The sequence below is a fragment of the Piliocolobus tephrosceles genome, chromosome 20 (genome assembly GCF_002776525.5).
Source record: "Piliocolobus tephrosceles isolate RC106 chromosome 20, ASM277652v3, whole genome shotgun sequence".
Lineage (NCBI taxonomy): Eukaryota > Metazoa > Chordata > Mammalia > Primates > Cercopithecidae > Piliocolobus > Piliocolobus tephrosceles.
The window spans coordinates 16,998,348-17,020,286 of NC_045453.1; the positions used below are offsets into that span (position 1 = coordinate 16,998,348).

The window sequence follows — 21,939 nt, forward strand, 5'->3', positions numbered from 1 at the left end:
AAGAGAAGAGAAGAGAAGAGAAGAGAAGAGAAGAGAAGAGAAGAGAAAGAAGAGAAGAGAAGAGAGAGAAGAGAAGAGAAGAGAAGAGAAGAGAAGAGAAGAGAAGAGAAGAGAAGAGAAGAGAAGAGAAGAGAGAAAATAAGCAAATCACCATATGCCAAAGGCCTCAGTATGTGCTTTTATGTGAGACTTTTTCATAGGGCGTGAATCCAAGGTTTGGATGAGTTGAGCAAGGAGGAAACTGTACTTTTCATTCTTTTACAGGGAAATGGTGATTGCGGCCTGAGCCACTGGGTACTCTATCTTTGCCTGGTCTACAGGAATTTTCCTGGCGAGTTTGGTACAGGTCATTCAGTTGTATCCAAAAGAGGCCAGCGTATGAGCATGTATCCTGTGGAAGAGTTTCCCTGCTCTATAAACTAATAATCCATTAAGGCAGGTTCTCCAAAACTGTATTTCTCAAAACTTGCGTTAATGTGTTTTATCAGGGGGGAATAAAGAACAGTTCTGAAGTCAAGAAAGTCTGAGAAAATCGAAGTGAAATAAGATGAAAGGTCTCCTTCCCATGGGATTTATCAGAAGCCTTAATGTGCTCATGACTACTGTGGCTCTCCAAGCAGATGTTATTTAATCAGAAGATCCTGTTCACAGAGCATCTGCCAGGATTTGTGTTCCACAGAACCCACTTTGGGCAACAGCAATTCTCTATTTCTTTGCTGACAGGACCTCAGTTTTGTTCCAGTGTCTAGTTCTCCTCCATGAGACTTAGAGAAGGGTAAGCTTGTCTCCAGCTCTAGGGGTAAATTGTGATTGCTCTAAGCCAGACTCAGATCTTCCTTGCCAATGACTGGATTATACATGAATATGTGGTGAAATCTAGCATTGAGACTGAGGGAAAGACAGCTGGGAGGGGAGGCAGAAAAGAGTTTTTTATTCTCATAAAAAGATACATGCAGAGAAACACAGCCTCTTCTTCTGCTGGATGTCAATGTATCTGGAGGTGATCCCAGAGCCGTGGCAGCCACCTTGGGACCATGAGGAGAGCTAGCTGAAAACAAAGCTGATACTCTGTGGATGGCAGAGCAAAAAGCTGGCAGGAAGCTGCATCTTTGTTGATGCTGTTGAGCCTCCAAATTAACCAATCCTGGGGCTCCTCTACCTCTGGATTTTTGATTATATGAAATAATAAGTATCCTCACTGTTTAAGTCTGTGCTGTCCAATATGGTAGCCACTAGCCACCTGTGGTCATTGAACACTAAATTTTTAAAAATTCATACCAAAAGAATGGAAAATGTCTCATTAATGATTGTATATTGGTTACACACAAAAAAGATATTATTGTGGACAATAAGTTAAATAAAACATTATTAAAATTAATTTCACCTTTTTAAATATGACTATTAAAAAATTTTAAATTGCATTTGTAATTCATATTATACTTCCATTAGAAAGTGCTAGGTTAAGTCATTTGGAGTTAGGGTTTTCCGTGACCTGTAAACCAAAGAGTATCTTAATGGATACAGGTAACATCATTTTGATTTTACAGCTGGAAAAGTCAAACTAAGAATTTTAATGACTTGCTTGTGATGACACAATGTGGCAGTTGTTGGCAGTTACAGCCAAGTGTCCTGACTAGTGTTTTCACTTCTAAGAATATGATAACTTCCCTTACGGGTTAAAGGCTCCAAAATTCTCACCCAAATCTCAGCTCTAAAGAAAGCATGACCATTTCGGAAATGTAAGTGCTATGGTTCAGATGTTTGTCTCCTCCAAACTTCATGTTGAAATGTTATCCTCAGTGTAGGAGGTGGGGACTAATGGGAAGTGTTTGGGTCATGGGGGCAGATCCCTCGTGAATAGATTAATGCCCTCCCCTGGGGGTGAGTGAGTTCCTACTCTATTAATTCCCACAAGAGCTGGTTGTTACAAAGAGCCTGGCACCTTTTCACTCTCGCTCTTGCTTCCACTCTTGCCATGTGATCTCTGCACACACCAGCTCCCCTTCACCTTCTGCCATGAGCGGAAGCAGCCTGAGGCCCTCATCAGAGGTAGATGCTCCACCTTGAACTTTCCAGCCACCAGAATCGTCAGCCAAATAAACATTTTTCTTTATAAATTACCTAGCCTTGGGTATTCTTTTTTTTTTTTTTTCTGAGATGGAGTCTCACTTTGTTGCCCAGGCTGGCATGCAGTAGCATGATCTTGGCTCACTGCAACCACCGCCTCCTGGGTTCAAGTAATTCTCCTGCCTCAGCCTCCCAAGTAGCTGAGACTACAGGTTCCTGCCACCATGCCCAGCTAATTTTTTGTAGTTTTAATAGAGACAGGGTTTCGCTATATTGGCCAGGCTGGTCTTGAACTCCTGACCTTGTGATCCACCCACCTTGGCCTCCCAAAGTGCTGGGATTACAGGCATGAACCACCACACCCAGCCCTCAGGTATTCTTTTATAGCAACACAAAATTGACTAAGACACCAAGGAAGAGCTGGGAGATCCAGAATCCAGTTTGAGACATCAAAGAAACACATGGGCCAGACCAGGATTCTGCCTCCAAATATAGAATGGACACTGAGAACACCACCCCATCTGGCCAGCGACACCTTCCTATTTCTAGGGAACTATCTGAGGTTGGAAGATCAGTTCTGGGTGCTATGGCTTGAATGTTTGTCCCCCCAAAAAAACTCATATTGAAACTTAATCCTCAATGTGGCAGTATTGAGAGGTGGGGCCTTTATGAGGTGATTAATCCACTCATGGATTCATGGTTTAATTGGTTATGGGAGTGGGGCTGGTGGCTTTATAAGAAGAGGAAGAGAGATCTGAGCTAGCACACTTGGCCCCCTCATCACATGACACCCTGTGCCACCTTGGGACTCTACAGAGAGTCCCCACCAGTAAGAATGGCTTCTCCTGATATGACCCCTTGACTTTGGACTGCCTAGCCTCCAGAACTCTAGGAAATACATTTTGTTTCTTATAAACTACACAATTTCAGGTATTCTGTTATAAGTAACAGAAAGCAGACTAACACATTGGAGAATTGAACAGAGATGGAGAGAAAGGAACGAGGACTAGCTCCTTTCTAGGAGTTCCCATTGCCTATGGAAGTTCTTACCTGATAGTCCAGTCCCTTCATGACCTGGTTCCAAGTCACTTTCCCAGCCTTATCTTCCCAAATCCTTCATGGCCCAGTTTCAAACCACCTCCTTCAGCGAACCACCTTCCTTCCTCCAAATTCTCATTGCCCCAGACATTTATCACTTCTTACTTCCCATGGCAGCTCTCTTTTCTTTATCTTGCCTGTTTTGTCTACCAGCCATCCCTGATCCTTCTCCAAGTCCTCTCACATAGTACCAGATGTTGGCACAAGATATTTGGGTGGCCCATAGAAGTGTCATCAACAAATTTCAAACAGTGTTTAAGATGGAGCGTGGCAGATATAGAGTGAGCATCAGAGAGTCCAGGGGTTAGAGGCTCTTCTCCAAGCATCCCAAGATCAGACCAGCTGAACCAGAAATGCTCACTGTGGTCAGCATGCATGCCCATGCCACAGACACCACACAGATGTTCCTGAGTATAAGGGACTCATCCCAGCTTGGTTCTAACCCACCTTGATAAAGACTATGGACCCAGCATCCCAGGGAAAGTAAGTCAGGGCTAAGACATCTTTGGAGGTAGCAAAGAATAATGGAAATTACATGCCCTTTAGAAACAGATAGATCTGACTCTGAATATCTCCTTAATTTTGCTTAATATATGGTTAAAATAAATAGATAAGAAAGTATTGTAACAGATACAGGCATCATCATTTCGATGTTATAATTGGAAAAACTGAAACTAAGAATTTAAATGACTTTCTCATGATGACGCACTGCGCTACTCCTTAATTTTTCTACCTCTCTTGGTCTCCACCCTATCCGTCTAGTCCAAGCCACATCCTTTTCTCCCTTGATGATGACAGTAGTATCCTCCCTGCCCCCCACTTCAGCTGACCCTTTGCTGCTGCCACTCATCTTCTTCGTAAGATGCAAATCTCAGCAGCTTACTCCCCCTCTGAAAACCCTGCAGTAACTTCCCAGTGCCTTGAGGATTGTCTCAGGTCAGGATCCCCAGGGAACTGGGGATTCTGAAGCTGAGATGATGTGTGGGTGATTTAGCAGAGAGTGCTCTCAGGAAGAGCAGGTGTAAGGAAGGAAGCAGGATTTGGCAGGGTAAGAAGCTGAACATCTGCAACAGAATCTTCAACTGATCCCAGGGGCATTTAAGCTGGGATAGCCCTTCAGAGTTGCCCAAAAATCAAAGCAAGGGGGCCAGGTCATTACAGTCATTGGATGTGAATGAGACAGCTCCCTTTGTTGGAGAGAAATACCCAGCTAGGATCTGTCAGCTGCTAACACTCCTGACAGCTCGGGGAATGTGTCCTAAGGAGTGTCTGAAGGGATAACCAGAGTCTATCAGAAGGATGAAGTCCAAGCTCCTCACTGTGGCCCACAAAACCCTCAAGATCTGGGCTTTGCCAATCTCTCCAGCCTCGTCCACCCCACTCTCCCTCTGAGTCTGTGCTCCAGCCTTTTCTGGAACACAGCATGCTCAGGTCTCACCTCCAAGCCTTTGCATTTGCTGTCCCTTCTGCCTGACTGTGTGGCCTCCCCTGTCACCTAGTTTATCCCTATTCATCCTGCAGATCTCAGCTCAAACATCACTTCCTCAAGGAAGCCTTCTCTGATTATCCGACCAGATCAGGTTTCCCTGTTATCAGTTCATAAACTCTTTTATTCTTTCTTCAAAATATGTATCACATTTTGTATTTAAGGAACTGTATTCAGATGCCAGTCTCTGCTGTTAGGATATACGCACTTGGGGGCAGGGACAGGTCTTCCTTGCCCAACACAGCATCCCCAGCACTCCGTGCAGGAACTAACACATGGAAGACGTTCAGAAGATACTGTCAAATGCATTAACAAGCACGGGCTTTGAATAAGGTCTCTCTGAGTCTGTCTCCTCTCAGTAAAGTGAGCATAGCAAGTTTCCTTTGCAGGGTTGCTGTATTACATGGTTTATCTAGCAGAGATCTCAGGCTCTCAACAAAGGTTGGCTCCCTTCACTTGATGGGAAAAGACTGTAAGGTGACCAGTCATCCCAGTTTGCCTGTGTCTGAGAGGTTTCCTAGGATATGGAACTTTCGGTGCTAACACTGGGCAGTTTCAGGCAAGCTGAGATGGCTGATCACCCTAAATTGGGGTGAGAAGGAAAAAAGGGCATTTCGTATTAGTACAATAGTCAGGACCTAGTAGCAAACCAGCTGTTTAGGAAAAACAAACCAACCAACCTCAGTTTGTAACATTAGTCAGTTTCCACTGTGCAAATACCCCCACCATGACTGCAAAGTTCCTGAGCTCTCACGAGCCAGTAGGAGCTGGCTCTAGTAACCCGTATGTGTGTATATAGAAATACTTCTTGTTTTGTTTTGTTTTGTTTTGAAACACAGTCTCACTCTGTAATCCAAGCTGGAGTGCGGTGGCACAATCACAGCTCACTGCAGCTTCAACCTCCTGGGCTGAAGTGATTCTTCCACCTCAGCCTCCCAAGTAACTCGGACCACAGGTGCGTGCCATCACGCCTGGCTAATTTTATTTTTTTGTAGAGATGTGGTCTCACTATGTTGCCCAGGCTGCTCTTGAACTCCTGGACTCAAGCAATCCTCCTGCCTCCACCTCCCAAAATGCTGCAGTTACAGGCATGAGTCACCAAGCCCGGCCCAATAACCCATATTTAATATGAGTGCTCAGGTTTCTATTGCAAATCTGCAACACAGCCATAGATAACCTCAGTTCTAGTGTAAGTGAGAATATTTCAATCCTGAGAAGGTCACAGCTGGAGCGGAGCTTGGAGATTAAAACAGCTTTTATAAAAATTATGACAGTAAAAAATCTGACATAAAAATATTATAAGAGTAAAAAAATCTGATATAACTGACTCCATCTTACTTCTAACCTCACAAGCTAACTGTCTTCATTCATGCCTGGACATAGACCAAACTAAAATTGAGTTAATAGTTTGAGACAAAAACAGTTAACAGTCCTTTCCTGAAACTAACCCCCTCTTGACTCAGAGATCAAAACCGCCTTTATAAAATTATGACTCCAGAGAAATATAGCCAGAGGTTACAGAACTTGTAACCTCCCCAGTGACTCCTGTAGATAGCATCACTACTGTCAAAACCTAAAATTGCCCTTTCAAATATTTTTTGAACTTTTACATTCTGATGATTCTACCCAGACCTGTGACTCATAACAAAAAACTAATTCAACCAGTCCTATTACCCCCACCCCGAAACTGCCTCAGTACAAAAAAGCCAGCTTCAACTTCCTATAATTTCATCCCTCATCCAACCAATCAACATTTCCTTCTCCCTAGCCCCCTGCCTGCCAACCTATCCTTAAAAAACGCTACCTTCCAAACTTTCAGAGACACAAATTTAAATAATAAGCCCCCATCTTCCCATTTGACTAGCCCTACATTGATTAAACTCTTTCTCTACTACAATGCCATTGTCCCAATAAGTTAATTTTATCCATACAACAAACAAACAAAGGCCTGGTGCTGTGCCTCACACCTGTAATCCTAGCACTTTGGGAAGCCAAGGCAGGTGGTTCACGAGGTCAGGAGTTCAAGACCACCCTGGCCAACATGGCAAAACCCTGTCTCTACTAAAAACATAAAAATTAGCGTGGTGTGGTGGCGTATGCCTGTAATCCCAGCTACTCGGAAGGCTGAGGCAAAGAATTGCTTGAACCCGGGAGGCGGAGGTTGCAGTGAGCCGAGATTGTACCACTGCACTTTAGCCTGGGCGACATAGCAAGACTCCGTCTCAAGAAAAACAAAAAAAAAATTAATCGGACGATGATAAGATCTTCTAGTCCAAGCCCGTAAGTAATCCATCACATAGGCCACTTATTCCCCATCCTGTGTCCACAACTGACATTGCTAATGGGTCCTGAGGCTGAGTAGCACTATAGCCTGCAGTCCTCCCTCACCACTTCCACAGGTAGTCCCACCCGATTAGCCAGTGTTGTGCATGAGAAAATCTGCTCACCTTCCTGGGTAAGTATAGTCTTATTCCTTCATTATACAGGGGAGGAAGCTTAGGCTCAGAGAGGTAGAGGGACCTGGCCAAGGCTACACAGCCCGAGAGTAGCTCAGCTGGGACTGAAGAACAGGTCTCTTGCCTCAAATGCTCTTTCAACCCTGCCTTGCATTAAAAAGCTGAGTACCCAGAGTGAGGAGGAACAAAGGGAGGCTATCCAGGATTCTGAGCCTAGAGTCTGGAAAACTGTGCTTAGATACCCCCACCCCCAACCCTTTTTGCATCCTGGGGGCTCCTTATGATGTCTACATGTAAATACTGTTTGTATGGAGGAAGTACTTTTTAAAAATTGCAAAAGTTGAGCCAGGTGCAGTGGCTCATGACTGTAATCCCAGCACTTTGGGAGGCCAAGGCAGGCGGATCACTTGAGGTCAGGAGTTCGCGACCAGCCTGGACAATGTGGTAAAACCCCGTCTCTACTAAAAATACAAAAATTAGCCAGGTGTGGTGGTGCTTGCCTGTAATCCCAGCTACTCAGCAGGCTGAGACAGGAGAATCACTTGAACCTGGGAAGCGGAGGTTGCAGTGAACCAGGTGTTGTGGCTCATGACTGTAATCCTAGCACTTTGGGAAGCTGAGGTGGGTGGATCTCTTGAGCTCAGGAGTTCAAGACCAGCCTGGTCAACCCCTCGCTCTACTAAAACTACAAAAAAGTAGCTGGGTGTGGTGGTGCACGTCTGTGGTCCCAGCTACTCAGGAGGCTGACATGGGAGGATTGCTTGAGCCCCGTGCATCGTGCGGGGTGGAGGTGTCGGGGGGCCAAGATCCCTCCTGCACTCCAGCCTGGGTAACAGAGTGAGACCCTGTCACAAATTAAAAAAAAAAAAAAAGAAAACAAAATTTTAAAAGTCATATGCTCATTGCAAAAATTCCAAACAACAGAAGAGTATATAAAAGAAAACACCTTTGTGCGATCTCCCCAGGGTAACTCCTGTTAATGATTTAGATCCTTCCAGGCCTTTTTCTGCCAATTTGCAACCATATACTTATCATAAATAGACTAAAAGATTAGCTGTTCACCAGTCTACCACTGACCCTATCTCTGAGAACACTACCTAGCACCTAGCAGGCACTCAATAAATATTTGCCAAATGGCTTTTGTTCACTTATAATGCCTTAGATTTCTTTCTGTATGAATACAGGTGGGTTCACCTCTGTCTTATTAAAGGCCTTTCGTAGTTCATCGCGTGGTCTCATAAATTAATCTAGCAATCCCTTCGGTGAGCATTTAGACTGCGTTACATTTTTCCCATAACAATCCCAAGGCCTTGCTCTCTGGCTGGCCTGCAAGGCTGGCACCAAAGTCCCTTCCCATGGCTTCCAAATGCTGCTGTCCATCAAATCTTCACAGTGTCTGGTTTCCTGGGATCACCAATAGACAACCCAAAGCAGAGGAGCTGGCTGCATTGGGGACCAGCTCCCGGGAGCAGGGTCAGGTTGTAGTGGGTGGATGACAAGTCCCTGAGCCCGCAGGGCTCCACCACCCCTACATCCAGAGGCTGCTGCCCCGGATGATGCCCCGTAGCTCACCCGAAAGCAGGGGATTAACCAGGAGGCATCGCCTGGGTGCTGACAACCCTGGAGCCTGTGGCCTGGGGGAAAGGCCCATTTCCAGGCCTTGAGTCAGCTCAGCAACCCTGAGGGACTTGGAGACCAGAAATGATTGTGTGTGCAGCAGGCAAGAAAGGTCAAGGGGAGAGGGTCTAAAAGGATCCCCACCTACCTGTGCACAGGCCTGCCCACAACCCCAATGCCCATGGACACTTCCAACAGGCATCTCTCACCCATGGTGTCCAGTACTGAACTCCTGACCTTCCCTTCTCAAACCCTTACCCCATCTCAGTTCATGGAAACACCATCCTTCCATGGTTCAGGCAAAAGCCTTGGAACCATCTTTGACTCCTCTTTCTCTCAATCCTGTCCAGTCTGTAAGCTTTTCCTTCAAAATGCGTCTTCTCACCACCTCTGCTGCTACAAGGTAATGGTGCAAGCCACCATCATCTCACCAGTAATAATTGTAATAAACTCACTAGTTGGTCTCCATGCCACCTCCCCCTCACCCAATACCTGTCTTCCCAAAACAGCCTCTTCTCAACACAGTAACTGAAAGAATCTCATCAAATGGGTCAGATCCTGTCTGTCTTTTTTTTGTTTTTTAGAGACAGAGTCTCACTATGTTGCCCAGGCTGGTCTTGAACTCCTGGGCTCAAGCAATCTTCCTGCCTTGGCCTCTTAAAGTGCTGGCCTTCTCCGTATATCCCATCAAGGGTACATACTGTCGGTTTGTCTGTCATTGATGATGTTAAATTTGATCACTTTGTTAAAAGGTAGCCATAGGCTGGGCATAGTGGCTCACGCCTATAATCCCATTAATTTGGGAAGCTGAGGCAGGCAGATGGCTTGGGCTCAGGAGTTTGAGACCAGCCAGGGCAACATGGAGAAACCCCGTCTCTACAAAAAAATTAGCCAGGCATGGTGGCGTGCACCTGTAATCCTAGGAACTTGCAGGCTGGGATGGGAGGATCGCTTGAGCCCAGGAAGTTGAGGCTGCAGTGAGCTGTTATTGTACCATTGCACTCCAGCCTGGGCGACAGAGCAAGACCCTGCAAACAAAAACAAAAACAAAAACAAAAAACCTACCCATAAGGGATTCCAATTTAATTAAAAACAGAAATAATAAAAACAAGGTGCATGCCAGCCAGAGTGTGCCCTGCAGGCTGCATGCAGCCGTCCGGCCTCCAATTGTGACTCCAACTCTACCCCATCCACAGCAATGGTCAGCCAGCATTGGCAGGAAGACCTCCAGGCACAAGGTGCTCATTCCTGGCCTGAAGCAGGGGTCACTCTGGAGTTCCTAGCACACCTGGGCTGCTCTGTGGATTCTGCCAGGCACAGATCTGGGCCAGGCAACTCTCATCAGTTCCATTTAAGCAGGGAGTGAAAGTTACACGGGAGGGAGGAGTGCCGGCCCTAACTTCTCTCCTACTCTGTGGCTTCAGCTCGGGAAGGGATAGGTGAGAACAAGCATAACCCTCCAAGGCAGGAAGTCTATGGCAGGAAGCAACCCTGTCCCCCTGGCCCCACACCCCACCCTCAACCAGGGCCTTCAGAAAATGAGACTCGGCATTCCTCACAAGGGTGTGGAGGGCAGGGCCTCCTCCGGGGAACAGCTGCTGGTCACGGAATTAGTAGGCCCTGGAAACAAGCAAGCTCGGTAAATCCCAGAGGCCTGGCCTTGGACAGGAGCACGTCTGCAGAGATTTGGCCAATCGGGCACATGAATCACTGAAAACAAGGCCGTGGAGAGGAAAGACTAATGATGTCCGCTTTTCTGTCCTGCTAAGGGTCTGCTGTGCCCTCCTGGGGTCTCCGTAGAATGCCCAGAAGCTGCCACAACAGCAGCTCAGCTGACTGTCACACTGATGCCTGGCTGTGAACTGGGACATGAGATTTCCAAGATGAGGTTAAATTATGCTGATTCTACATTCGAAATGGAATCGTGTCTGGCGTGGATTCCATCTACACTGGCAGGACTCAAGGCAGAACTAAGCGAATCAAAGTCTTGTCTTATTTACTGTTCCAAAGTCAAAAACTCTTTTTTGTCCTCAAATATCCTCCCTTGTCATCCACCCACTGCAACCTGACCCTGCTCCCGGGAGCAGGGACAGCTATGGTTCAGGCTGTGCTGAATTAATTCACCCTTTGGAATGTGAAGGAAATACAGGAGTATATATTTTGGCATTTCCTATGTGCCAGGCATGATGCTGAGTGCTTCATAGGTATTATATTGTTTCATTGTCTCAACCATATTCTGAGGGAGATGTTAGCACATCCCTAAAGGAAGAAAGGAAACAGAAGCTCGGGGAGGTTACATGGTGCACCCAGGTTCACATGGTTAAGAACCTGCACAGCTGGGATTTGAACCCAGATCTGGCTACTCTAAGTCTCAGATGCTTAAATATCCTATGTCTTCCTTCAGTAATAACAGATTCTCTCAGGGCCTCTACACTTTATTTTCAATAACAATCAAACTATTTTAAGTTCAAAGATATTCCTCTTAACCTCAAAAACAAAAACAAAAAGATCCACTAGAACTAAGAAATTAACTGAGCACGGTATAAAAGAATTCAAAGTCAATATACAAAAATAGTTGTGTTTCTATAAACTAGCAGTGAACAATTGAAAAAATAAAATGTTAAATGCCATTTACAATATCACAAAAAATAAAATACCTAGGGATAAAATTAACAAAAGATGTGTAAGACATTGAAATCCCTAAAACATTGCTGTGTGAAATTAAAGAAAACCTAAACAAATAGGGATATATACCATGTTCATGGGTTGGAAGACTCACTGCTAATAAGATGTCCATTCTCTCAAACTGATCTATAGATTTAATACAATCTTTTTTTTTTTTTTTTTGAGACGGAGTCTCGCTCTGTCGCCCAGGCTGGAGTGCAATGGCTGGATCAGCTCACTGCAAGTTCCACCTCCTGGGTTTACGCCATTCTCCGGCCTCAGCCTCCCGAGTCGCTGGGACTACAGGCGCCCGCCATCTCGCCCGGCTAGTTTTTTGTATTTTTTTTTTAGTAGAGACGGGGTTTCACCATGTTAGCCAGGATGGTCTCGATCTCCTGACCTCGTGATCCGCCCTCCTTGGCCTCCCAAAGTGCTGGGATTACAGGCTTGAGCCACCGCGCCCGGCCTGTTTTGTTTTGTTTTTGAGACAGGGTCTCACTCTGTTGCCCAGGCTGAAGAAGCTGATTTTAAAATAGAAATGACCTAGAATAATGCAATCTTGAACAAGAAGAGCAAAGTTGAAGGATTTACTCTGATTTTATGACAATATAAAGCTATAGTAACCAAGGCAGCATGACATTGGCATAAAGATAGACAAACTGATTAACAGAAAAGATATTCTATTATGCAAATAAATAAATAAATATGAAAGTTAAGTTCCTTCAAGCTTCTCTCTGCAAGGAACATGTATCACAGGCCCAGAGAATGTGACACCAGGTACTTACTGCTCAGTCTGGCAAAATCACGTAGCTCCTGTGTTCAGAGTCAATTGGACTAACATTAGCTTAAATCATAAGCTTTGAGCAGAAGAAAGAAAACTGGATCCAGAGTGCAAACGCTTGGGTTTTTGACCCAATCGTCATAATTAAACATAAAGTCTCAACTTTTCAGCATGTAATGATAATAATAACATTAGTAATGAAAGCACTAACACATGCCATACCCTGTTCTAAGAGCTTTTCATGGATCAGGGCCTCATTTAATTCTGTCAACAAAATAGAATAAAAGAGAAAATAGCAAGCATCATACCTAGGAAGGGAAATCTTGTTTCGTGATGGTTTGTTTCAGTTTTGCATTCTTTTTATATGTGTATAGATACAGAATTACGATGTAAAATACATATTTTTTTTTGCATTCACTGCCCAGAGAAGGAATAAAATACATATCTTATAGTGGGATTGCAATTATAACAGTTTAAAAGCCACTAGGGTAGTAGATGACAGGGTTATGAGGAAACCTAAGTAATACAATGCCCATAAGACTCTTAGCCGGAGCCTGGTACATAATAAAGACACCTTGACTAGTAGCCAGGCACAGCTATTACTATTGTCAAGGCCAGCTTCGTGGGTGCTGGAACTATGCAGTCCCATAGGACCCAGCACTCAGAAGGCCCCTGTGCCTGGGTTAATGCCATGTTGTCCCCATCTTAAAATTCTTAATGATTTTAAAGAAGGGGTCTACATTTTCATTTTGCACTGGGTCTCACGAATTATGAAGCATGTCCTATTCTGTATCATTGTTTACTGTTTATTATTTAAAATACTTATTTATAATACCAAATGTTTAATGATCACTTATTATGATCAAATTGCATCTCTGCCTCTTATTAGCTAGACGACCTCGAGCGAGCTACTTGCATGATCTCCATGTCAGCTTCCTCATATGTAAAACAGCAGCTGTAACTACATCTCCATGAGGTTGTTGGGTGAAGGTTTAGACAACACAGCAGGCTGGGCGCGGTGGCTCACCCCTGTCATCCCAGCACTTTGGGAGGCCGAGGCAGGGGGATCACCTGAGGTCAGGAGCTCGAGACTAGCCTGGCCAAAATGGCAAAACCCTGTCTCTACTAAAACAAAAAGTTAGCGGGGCATGGTGGCGCATGCCTGTAGTCCCAGCTACTGAGGAGGCTGAGGCAGGAGAATTGCTTGAATCCAGGAGGCGGAGGTTACAGTGAGCCAAGATTGTACCATTGCACTGCAGCCTGGGCGACAAGAGTGGAATTCCATCTCAATAAATAAATAAATAACACAACATACCTCAAGTGCCTCAAGTGCTAGGAACAGTGCCTGGGACTTAGTAAGCACTCCAAACATGTTAACTATCATTATTATTATTATATTTATTTTATTTATTTTTTTTTGACACAGTGTCTCATTCTGTTACGTAGCCTGGAGTGCAGTGGTGTGATCATGGCTCACTGCAGCCTCGACCTCCCAGACTCAAGCGATCCTCCCACCTCAGCCTCTGAAGTAGTTGGGACTATAGGCGAGTGCCACCATGTCCGGCTAATTTTTGTATTTTTCTTTTTTGTAGACATGGGGTTTCACCATGTTGCCCAGGCTGGTCTTGAACTCCTAGGCTCCAGCAGTCTGCCCACAATTGGCCTTAGTGTTATTATTTTTATTAGCTTTATGGAAAAACGTCCACTTTGGGCTTGATTCTTCCAGTGCACATTTTGGGGATGGGATTAATAAAGTCATCAGTGGTTCTGGAACTTCTTTGAGCCAGAGATGACTTGGAGAATCTGAGACTATGTGAGAAAATGCCTCCCAGAAAAACACAGATAGTCTTGCACATATGTTCATATCACACCTGAAGTTTCAGGGTATTTGTGGGTCTCTGAGGCCAAGGCAAGGGCCCCAGGACCAAGAACCTCAGAAAACAACAAGCACTAAAGACTTTAGGAGCCTGGAGCCCGTGAGTGTCTTGGTGGGAACAGTCAGCCATGCAACAGGCACATTACTCTTTCAGGGCCGGGGCGTGTGTGTGTGCTTTAAGTCAGCAGCTGTTTTTAGCTTTGCTATATATGGCCAGGGGAGGAATGAGGGCTATAGGAGGGGGGAGGGGTAACAAGCAGCTTACAACAGGGTTTGGAAGGCCAGAGCTCCTGCACCAGCCCCACCTTCCCCTTCCCACACGAGAGCTGGAGAACTTATCCTCAGACCAAAGAGAAAGCCTAGAGGACAGGGAGGGGTCTGCGAGATGGGAATGGCAGGGCTTTGAAGAAGATGCCAAGTCAAGTCACCTTAGAACAATGAGTGTCAAAATTTTTGGACCATGACTTGCAGTAAGAAACACGTATTGCATTGCAAAACACACATAAATGCAGACACTTTTAAACACACACACTCACACATGGTGTGTGTGCGTGTATATGTGTATCTCCCCAACTGAATAAATATTTCAGAAAACAATACTTTATCTTATTCTCTGTGAAATACTCCGACACTTTTCTATTCTGTTCTGTTCTTTCCTTTTGAAAAATGCAGGTCCTGACCCATTGAATTGACTTCACCATCCACTAATGTGTTGACATCTCCAGTTTAGAAAACTGCTGTTTCCTTTGTAGCATTTGACTGCCAGAAAAGGAGGCAGTGGAGAAGACTTCTGAACCTTTGAGGATCAGATGCAAGTTTCAGCTTTATCTCCTAGCTGGTGGCAAGTTTTGGACCTCCCAGCTTTTGCATTCTCTGTCCTCTCATCCTGGAGTCTCCCGCCGCCCTTGTCACCTGGCTCACTCCTGCACGTATGTCGGGGCTCGGCTTGCAGCTGACTTCAGGAAGCCTCCCTGAATGCCTGAGTCTGGTCAGCTGCCCGCTCTGGTTTTGTTACTCCCCTGTCTGTCCCTACCTAGTACCCAACACAAAACTGCAGGACAATTTCCTGTTAGATTTGCTATGAAAACAGGGAGCGTTTTCCTTCTGCTTATTTCTACACTACAGGTGTAGCATCGTGCTAGCTGCATCATAGTCACTAAATAAATATTTTACTGGATGAATCAATAATAGGTAATAGTAATAAGAGCAATCACCATTTACTGAGTACTCATTCATCCCATGAGAAGTCTTTTGAGAGATTAGGATAGGTCCATTTTATAGACAAGGAAATTAAGGTTTGGTGAGTGTAAATTACGTGGCAGGGCCAGGAGAATGACCCAGGGCAGGGCTGCCATACAGCCGTTCCTAATCGCAGGATCTTATTTGTCCACGTTCCCCTCAGTGATACCCAGGCTGGGGCCAAGGGTGAGGGCAGATCCTTAACAAACCCTCGGGGGACTGGTGACAGGTTGATTAAAGAGATTTTCCGAAGCAGTGGCCACATCTAATTTTGGAGAGTTGCACCTCGTGTGTGGCTTGGGAAAGAGAATCTGTGAGGTTTCCAGGGCCCCTGGATGTGGGGTCATCTCATCTGGGAAAGTCTGGGGCTCTGACAAACCAAGGCAGCAGGGCTTCTGGTCACCTGGCCTGAAGAGCTCCTGGGCACACCTGGGATAAAACCCAGGGCCTGCAAAGCCTGTGTGATCCGGCCCAGGCCCACGATGTCTGCACCCCTCGCTCACTCTGGCATTCGTGCTGTTCCTCAAACCTGCCTTGGGGACTTTGCAACGGGATTCCGTCTGCCTGAGGGGACCTACTTCCTTTCCAGGACCCCCCATCCTGCTTCTGAGACCACTCCATCTAAGAACACCATCCTTTTCTGCCTCTATTAGTTTTTTTCCATAACACTTGTAACTTCTGGAGATTACATGTATGTTTGTTTTCTAGTTTTTGCTTCTCCACTGGACAGGGAGCCCCTTGAGGACCTTGTCTTGCTCACTGCCCCGCCCTAGAACTTGCCGTGAAGCAGTACCTGGAACAGACTAGGTGCTCAGTAGTACTGGTTGCATGAATGAATGAATGAATGAATGAATGAATGAATGAATGAATGAATAGATTTTCCTCTTTTATACATATTAGGAGATGGGTCTACGGTTTCCTATGCTCATTTTGACCCAGAGATTTGTGTCCTGTGACTCACATCCAGACCCAAAACACACACAGACACACACACATGCACAAAGACACACGCACACACAGAGATGTGCACACACAGATACACATGCACACACACACACGCACACACGCACCTTGGTTTGAAGAGAAGAGGGACGGGAACGAACATTCTACGCATGCCTACAGTGCACCATAGGTAACAGACGCCGCATAAGCACTCGAGGATTATCTCCATTTTTAGCCAGAGAAACTGAGGCTTGCTCTCTGCTGTGTCTCCAGTGCCTAGCACTGTGCCTGGCATAACCATCTGCTGAACTGAATTGCACTAGATTCAAGAGGCTCAGAAAACAGCTCAAGGTCACCCAACTAGCAAGTGGTGAAGCCAGAATCTGTGCTCAGGGCTGTTCAGTTCCCAGCTAGTGCTGGGTAGCATCCATAGGCACCTGCACAAACTCCAGGGACCTCGTTAACATCCAGACACCCACCAACTGGCAGCCCAGATGCAAATTTATCCTGCACCTGAGGCTGCTCTCAATGTGTCCAACGGCCTTGGCTTCAACAAACCTTGCTCCCTGGGCTGGCTGATGCCTTTTCCTGCCTCAGCTGCCCTGATCCCAGCCCCAGTCCCACATTTCCTGGCCACTGTCAAAAAAAGGAGACACTAGTAATGAATACAATGTCCTACGAATGCCTTCTGACACCAAATGTCATTTGTAAAAATTAGCCAATTATGAGTTATCTGTGTCATTTCCTCTTTCCAATGCAGCTCATTAGGAAGACTTTATAGAATTATCCTGCATCAGAAAGAGTTGGAATGACCATTCAAAACCGCAGCCAGCAAACTTTTGCTATAAAGAGTCAGGTAGGGCGGGGTGTGATGGTTCACACCTGTAATCCAAGCACTTTGGGAGGCCAAGGCAGGTGGATCACTTGAGGTCAGGAGTTCGAGACTAGCCTGGCCAATGGGGCAAAAACCCATTTCTACCCAAAAATACAAAAAAAAAAAAAAAAAAAATTAGCCGGGTGTGGTGGCAGGTGCCTGTCATCCCAGTTACTCGGGAGGCTGAGGTAGGAGAATCACTTGAACCTGCGAGGCAGTGGCTGCAGTGAGCTGAGATTGTGCCACTGCACTCCAGCTTAGGCTACAGAGTAAGAACCTCCCTAAAAAAAAAAAAAAAAAAAAAAAAAAAGTCAAGTAGTAAATACCTTAGGCTTTGTAGGACAAGAAGTAAAATTGAGGATGTTACGTAGGGGCTTTCAAATAATTTCGCATGTCAAAAAATATTGTTCTTCTTCTTTTTTTCAATTATTCTCAGCTTATAAGCTGTGCAGAACTGACAGTGGGCCAGTTCAGCCCACGATCTATGGTTTGCTAGGCCCTAATTTAAAGCAATACTTTTAAAACTTTGCTGTGTATAAAAATTGCCTGATAAACTTGTGAAAGCAGCGTTCGGGCCCATACGCAGAGATTCTGATGAGAAGGTCTGGCTGGGCCACTGAATTTGCATTTCTAACTGGTGGATGGATGGTGCTGATGCTGTCCCCCTACCGCCCACATTTTGAGTGGTACTGATATTCTAAAGTGTCCCTTTTCATAGATGAGGAAACTGGCTTAGCTAAGTGATATGTCCAATGCTACACCCCGTGGACTAGGTAATGACGGCTGCTCTGCCACTCCACAGGGCTGTTTTGCCACAGAAAACTCCTCTCTGTTTCTTTAACCCACTACCACTCTCATGCTTCTGAGCCTTTGTCCTCACTCCTCTCTCTGCCCCACGCCCACCCTCACAAACGTAACTTTCTATAGAGACCAAGCTCAGGCGTCAGCTCCACTTAAAGTATTTCCTGACCTCCTCAAATCTCAATGCTGCTTTCTGTAACAGCATCTGTACATACTTGTGTATAATGTATATAATTGTTTGCCTGCATGCCTATCTTTGTTTTTTGATTTTTCATTTTGTAGAGATGGGGATCTTGCTAGATCGCCCAGGCTGGTGTTGAACTCCTGGCCTCAAGTGATCCTCCCACCACGGCTTCCCAAAGTGCTGAGATTACAGGTGTGAGCCACAGAGGCCGAGAATTGCTTGAGCCGAGGAGTTTGAGACCAGCCTGGGCTACATAGTAAGACCCCATCTCTACAAAAAAGAAAAAACAATTAATTAGCTAGGCGTGGTGGCATGTGCCTATAGTTCCAGCTACTCAGGAAGCCGAGATGGGAGGATTGCTCGAGCCCAGGAGTTCAAGGTTGCAGTGAGCTGTGATTGTGCCACTGCACTTCAGCCTGAGCAACAGAGCAAGACCTATCTTTAAAAAGTTTTTAAAAGGAAACACAAAAGGAATGTAGGCCGGGCACAGTGTCTCACACCTGTAATCCCAGCAATTTGGGAGGCCGAGATAGGCAGATTGCTTGAGCTCAGAAGTTTGAGACCAGTCTGGGCAATATGAAAAAGCCCTGTCTCTACAAAAAAAAAAAAAAAAAAAAATACAAAAATTAGCCAGGCATGGTGGTGCATGCACATAGTCCCAATTACTAGGGAAGCTGAGGTTGGAGGATCGCTTGATCCTGGGAGGTCGAGGCTGCAGAGAGCTGAGATCCTGCCACTACACTCCAGCGTGGGCAACAGAATGAGACCTTGTCTCAAAAAAAAAAAAAAAGAGAGAATCCATGGATGGATCATGGATGGATGGATGGATGGATGGATGGATGGATGGATGGATGGAAAGATGGATGGGTGGATGGGCAGGTAGATGTATGAATGGCTGAATGGGTAGATGAATGGTTGGGTGGAAGCATTAATGGGTGGGTGGGTAGATGGATGGATGGGCAGGCAGGTGGGTGGATGGATGGACAGATGGATGGACGGGTGGGTGGATTGGTGTGTGGATAGATGATGAGTGGATAGATGGATGGGTGGATGAATGAATACTCCTCATGATCTATTGCTTGAAAATAATTTTCACGGCAAAGTTAAGACTAGAATCCGATTCTGCTAGAGTATATTCCATGGCTGTTTATGTTGGAGCATACCGAACATGCTAATGGTAGTAGTTATAGTTTATTGTGTGTTGAGTGTGCACTTATATAGCAGGCTTTGTACTAAGCACTCCCACTAATCCTCTCAATAACCCCTTTATTCATTCCATCTTTACTACAAGAAAATGGATGCTCAGAAAGGTAGAGCAGCTTGCCCAAAGCCACACAGCAAATCACATCCTAGCCCATCTGATTCCGTGCCAATTGCCCAACACCTTTCCCACCCTCCACCAGGGTTTCTCACCCTCCCTGGCCCTGCCCCACCTCTGTAGGTCCCCAGCTGGCCTCACCTCCATCAGCATAGGTCTCGGTGCCATAGCCGTCTTGCAGGCCATTGTTCCAGGTGCCCTCATACTTGGCACCGCTGCTTGAGCTCTGCCGGATTCCGTAGCGTCCCTTGAAGCCATGTGTCCACTCGCCCTTGTAGAGCCAGCGCCCCTTGGTCTCTATGCCCAGCCCATGCCGTTTGCCCTGGCTCCAGTATCCCTCAAAGGTATTTCCGCTGGGCCAGGTATAGACACCTGCCACCTCAAAGCCAAAGTTCCAGGAGCCAGAGTATTCGCCCTGGCCCTTGGGGCCTGTGCACAGTCCGTGCCCATGGGCCTTTCCACCCTCCCAGCCCCCGCAGTACGCCCCACCGTCATCAAAGTCAAAGCGGCCCCCGCTCATCTCATCATAGCCCCTGACAACCTCCCCGTCCTCCAGGGTGAGTGCAGAGGGCGTGGGTGATGCCTGCAACACTCCTCCAGTGCCCTCGGGGGCAGGCCCCCAGACTCACCACTGCGCCCCAGGAGGGGGGAAGCAGGATGCCAGCAGAGGCTGAAAGAGCCCCGGCGCCAAGTCAGCACTGGGTTGGCTAGTCAGTGCCATGCCCAGGAGCCCCGACTCCACCAGCCAGAGCAAGGCTGCCTGCTGGGAAGAAAGCAGGAAGGAACGGTTCAAAGTCCCCACAAAGCGTCCCAAGTCTGCTTTCCAAGAAGTCCAAGGGAAAACGGTGTGATCTCTTTAAGAAGCCCAGTGAAAGCGTGGGATGGAGGGGTCCCCAGCCTTTTCAAAGAGGGGAAATTCCCCTCGGTGACAGCCCCCGCCTGAGGCTGGGTTCCCACAGCCCGCTGGCCCCCTTCTCCACCCCAGTGGGTGTGCGGGGCTGTCGGTCTCCCCGCCGCTGCCCCGCCCCCTTCTCCAATCCTGCCCTCCTCCCGGGATGGAAAGGTCAGTGTTGCCCTAACAAGGCCATTGGATCTCAGAAGCTGCTCCCAAAATAACCCCCGGCCAGCCCAGCCTCCTTCAAAGCGGGAAGGAGGGGTATTTCAAATCGTGCCCGTGCTGCAGACCCGGGCAGTGGCTGGACAGATGAGGAAGGAGGCTGAGAACTGAGTGCAGGCAGCCCAGGGAACCTGGTGTCTTTTCCTCCCGGGAATAAGAGCTGCCCTCCATTCTCAGAGTCCCCTGGGTCTGCGGGCAGGGAGGGCGCTGGGGAATCGGGGAAGGGAGGGGAGAGGGAGACCAGCAGAACGCCCAGTCCTGGAACACTGAAAATCCCCCAGAGCGAGGAGGTTGGCAGATCTCAGCCCCATCACCACTCACATGCCCTAAGGGGACCTGGGGTTACAGCACCACTGCCAGCCCCATCAAGGGATCCGGTGACCTAAAGAGAAAGGAATGGAGACAGTTTCACATGTGCTTCCGAAGCAGAGGAGGGAAGTCAGAAAGAGAGGGGAGGCTGTGGAAACAGAGTCTGGAAGATACACCAAATCTCAGTCCAGTGCTCACGCACCACCCTGAGCTCCCTCCACCCCAGAGAACCTGGGGCAAGAAGCAACCATCTATTCCCTTTCTCTTTCCCCTGAAAGGCAAAGAGAAGGGAGAGGAGCCTGCCCTCCTCGCTGCCTGAGACACAGACTGGGCTTCCCGCTAGCTTCCTCTCCCCACCCCTTGGTACCTCTGCGCCTTTCCTGCCGCAGACCCAGCAGACCCTGAGGGTCAAAGGAGTCCCCTTCCTGTCAATCCAGGGTTGTGTTGTAATGAGGTCCTCTCAGAAATTCTCAAGGGTCATGATTTTTTTAAATTTCCCTTTCTGAGCTGTCTTTTGCTCTAGTGTCCTCGGAGCCTGTGAGGCCAGACTTCAGAAAGCTCTTGGGGCAGGGCCAGGAGAGAAGGGCCTGGGTGGATTCCCAGCCACTCAGGTTCCCACCAAACTCCAGTAAAAAGAACAAATAAATCTCCACGGCAAGAAGCTGTGGCCAGAGCTAATGATTGTAAATCCCAGCTAAGCCCAAGGTTAATGGGAGTATAGAGGAATTCTGGGAAAGGTAAGAGCCACTAGGAAGATCTGTGTGTGTCTGTGTGTGTGTGTGAACGTGTGTGAGAGTGTGTGTGTGAAAGTGTATGAGAGTGTCTGTGGCAAGAGTGTGTTGTGAGAGTGTGGTGAGAGTGTGTGTTTGTATGTGTGTGTGTGTGTGAAGATGGGGATGGAAGAAAAAGAATTAAGCACAGAAGGTGCTAGAGAACATCAGACAATTATCTGACTTTAAATTTATCTGACATATTTCCTAACCCCATGATAATTTAGGCCACGTAAAGTCACTGCGGAAGTCTTGTTCCTGTTCGGGAAGTGGGTAAAAAATGTTCCCTGCTTTCCTTCCAGCGGGTTATCTGTTCTTAGGACTTGGTTCCATCCTTGGT

At 46.8% G+C, this 21,939-nt stretch overlaps 1 protein-coding gene across 2 annotated transcripts in view; it reads right to left on the reverse strand.

The window, feature by feature from the left end:
• JPH2 (junctophilin 2) overlaps positions 1-20,796 on the reverse strand; it is a 78,865-nt gene extending 58,069 nt beyond the window's left edge. Inside the window, exons 1-2 of one of the 2 annotated variants that reach the window (XM_023227997.1) lie at positions 19,545-20,790; positions 10,912-10,983 (exon numbers count right to left, since the gene is read on the reverse strand). In XM_023227997.1, the coding sequence (XP_023083765.1) occupies positions 10,973-10,983; positions 19,545-19,923 (390 nt within the window). In that variant the 5' untranslated portion in view covers positions 19,924-20,790 and the 3' untranslated portion in view covers positions 10,912-10,972. Of the gene's footprint in view, positions 1-10,911; positions 10,984-19,544 lie in introns of those variants that run through there. The other variant, XM_023227996.2, reaches the window with a different exon arrangement.
• Positions 20,797-21,939: the final 1,143 nt, after the last annotated feature.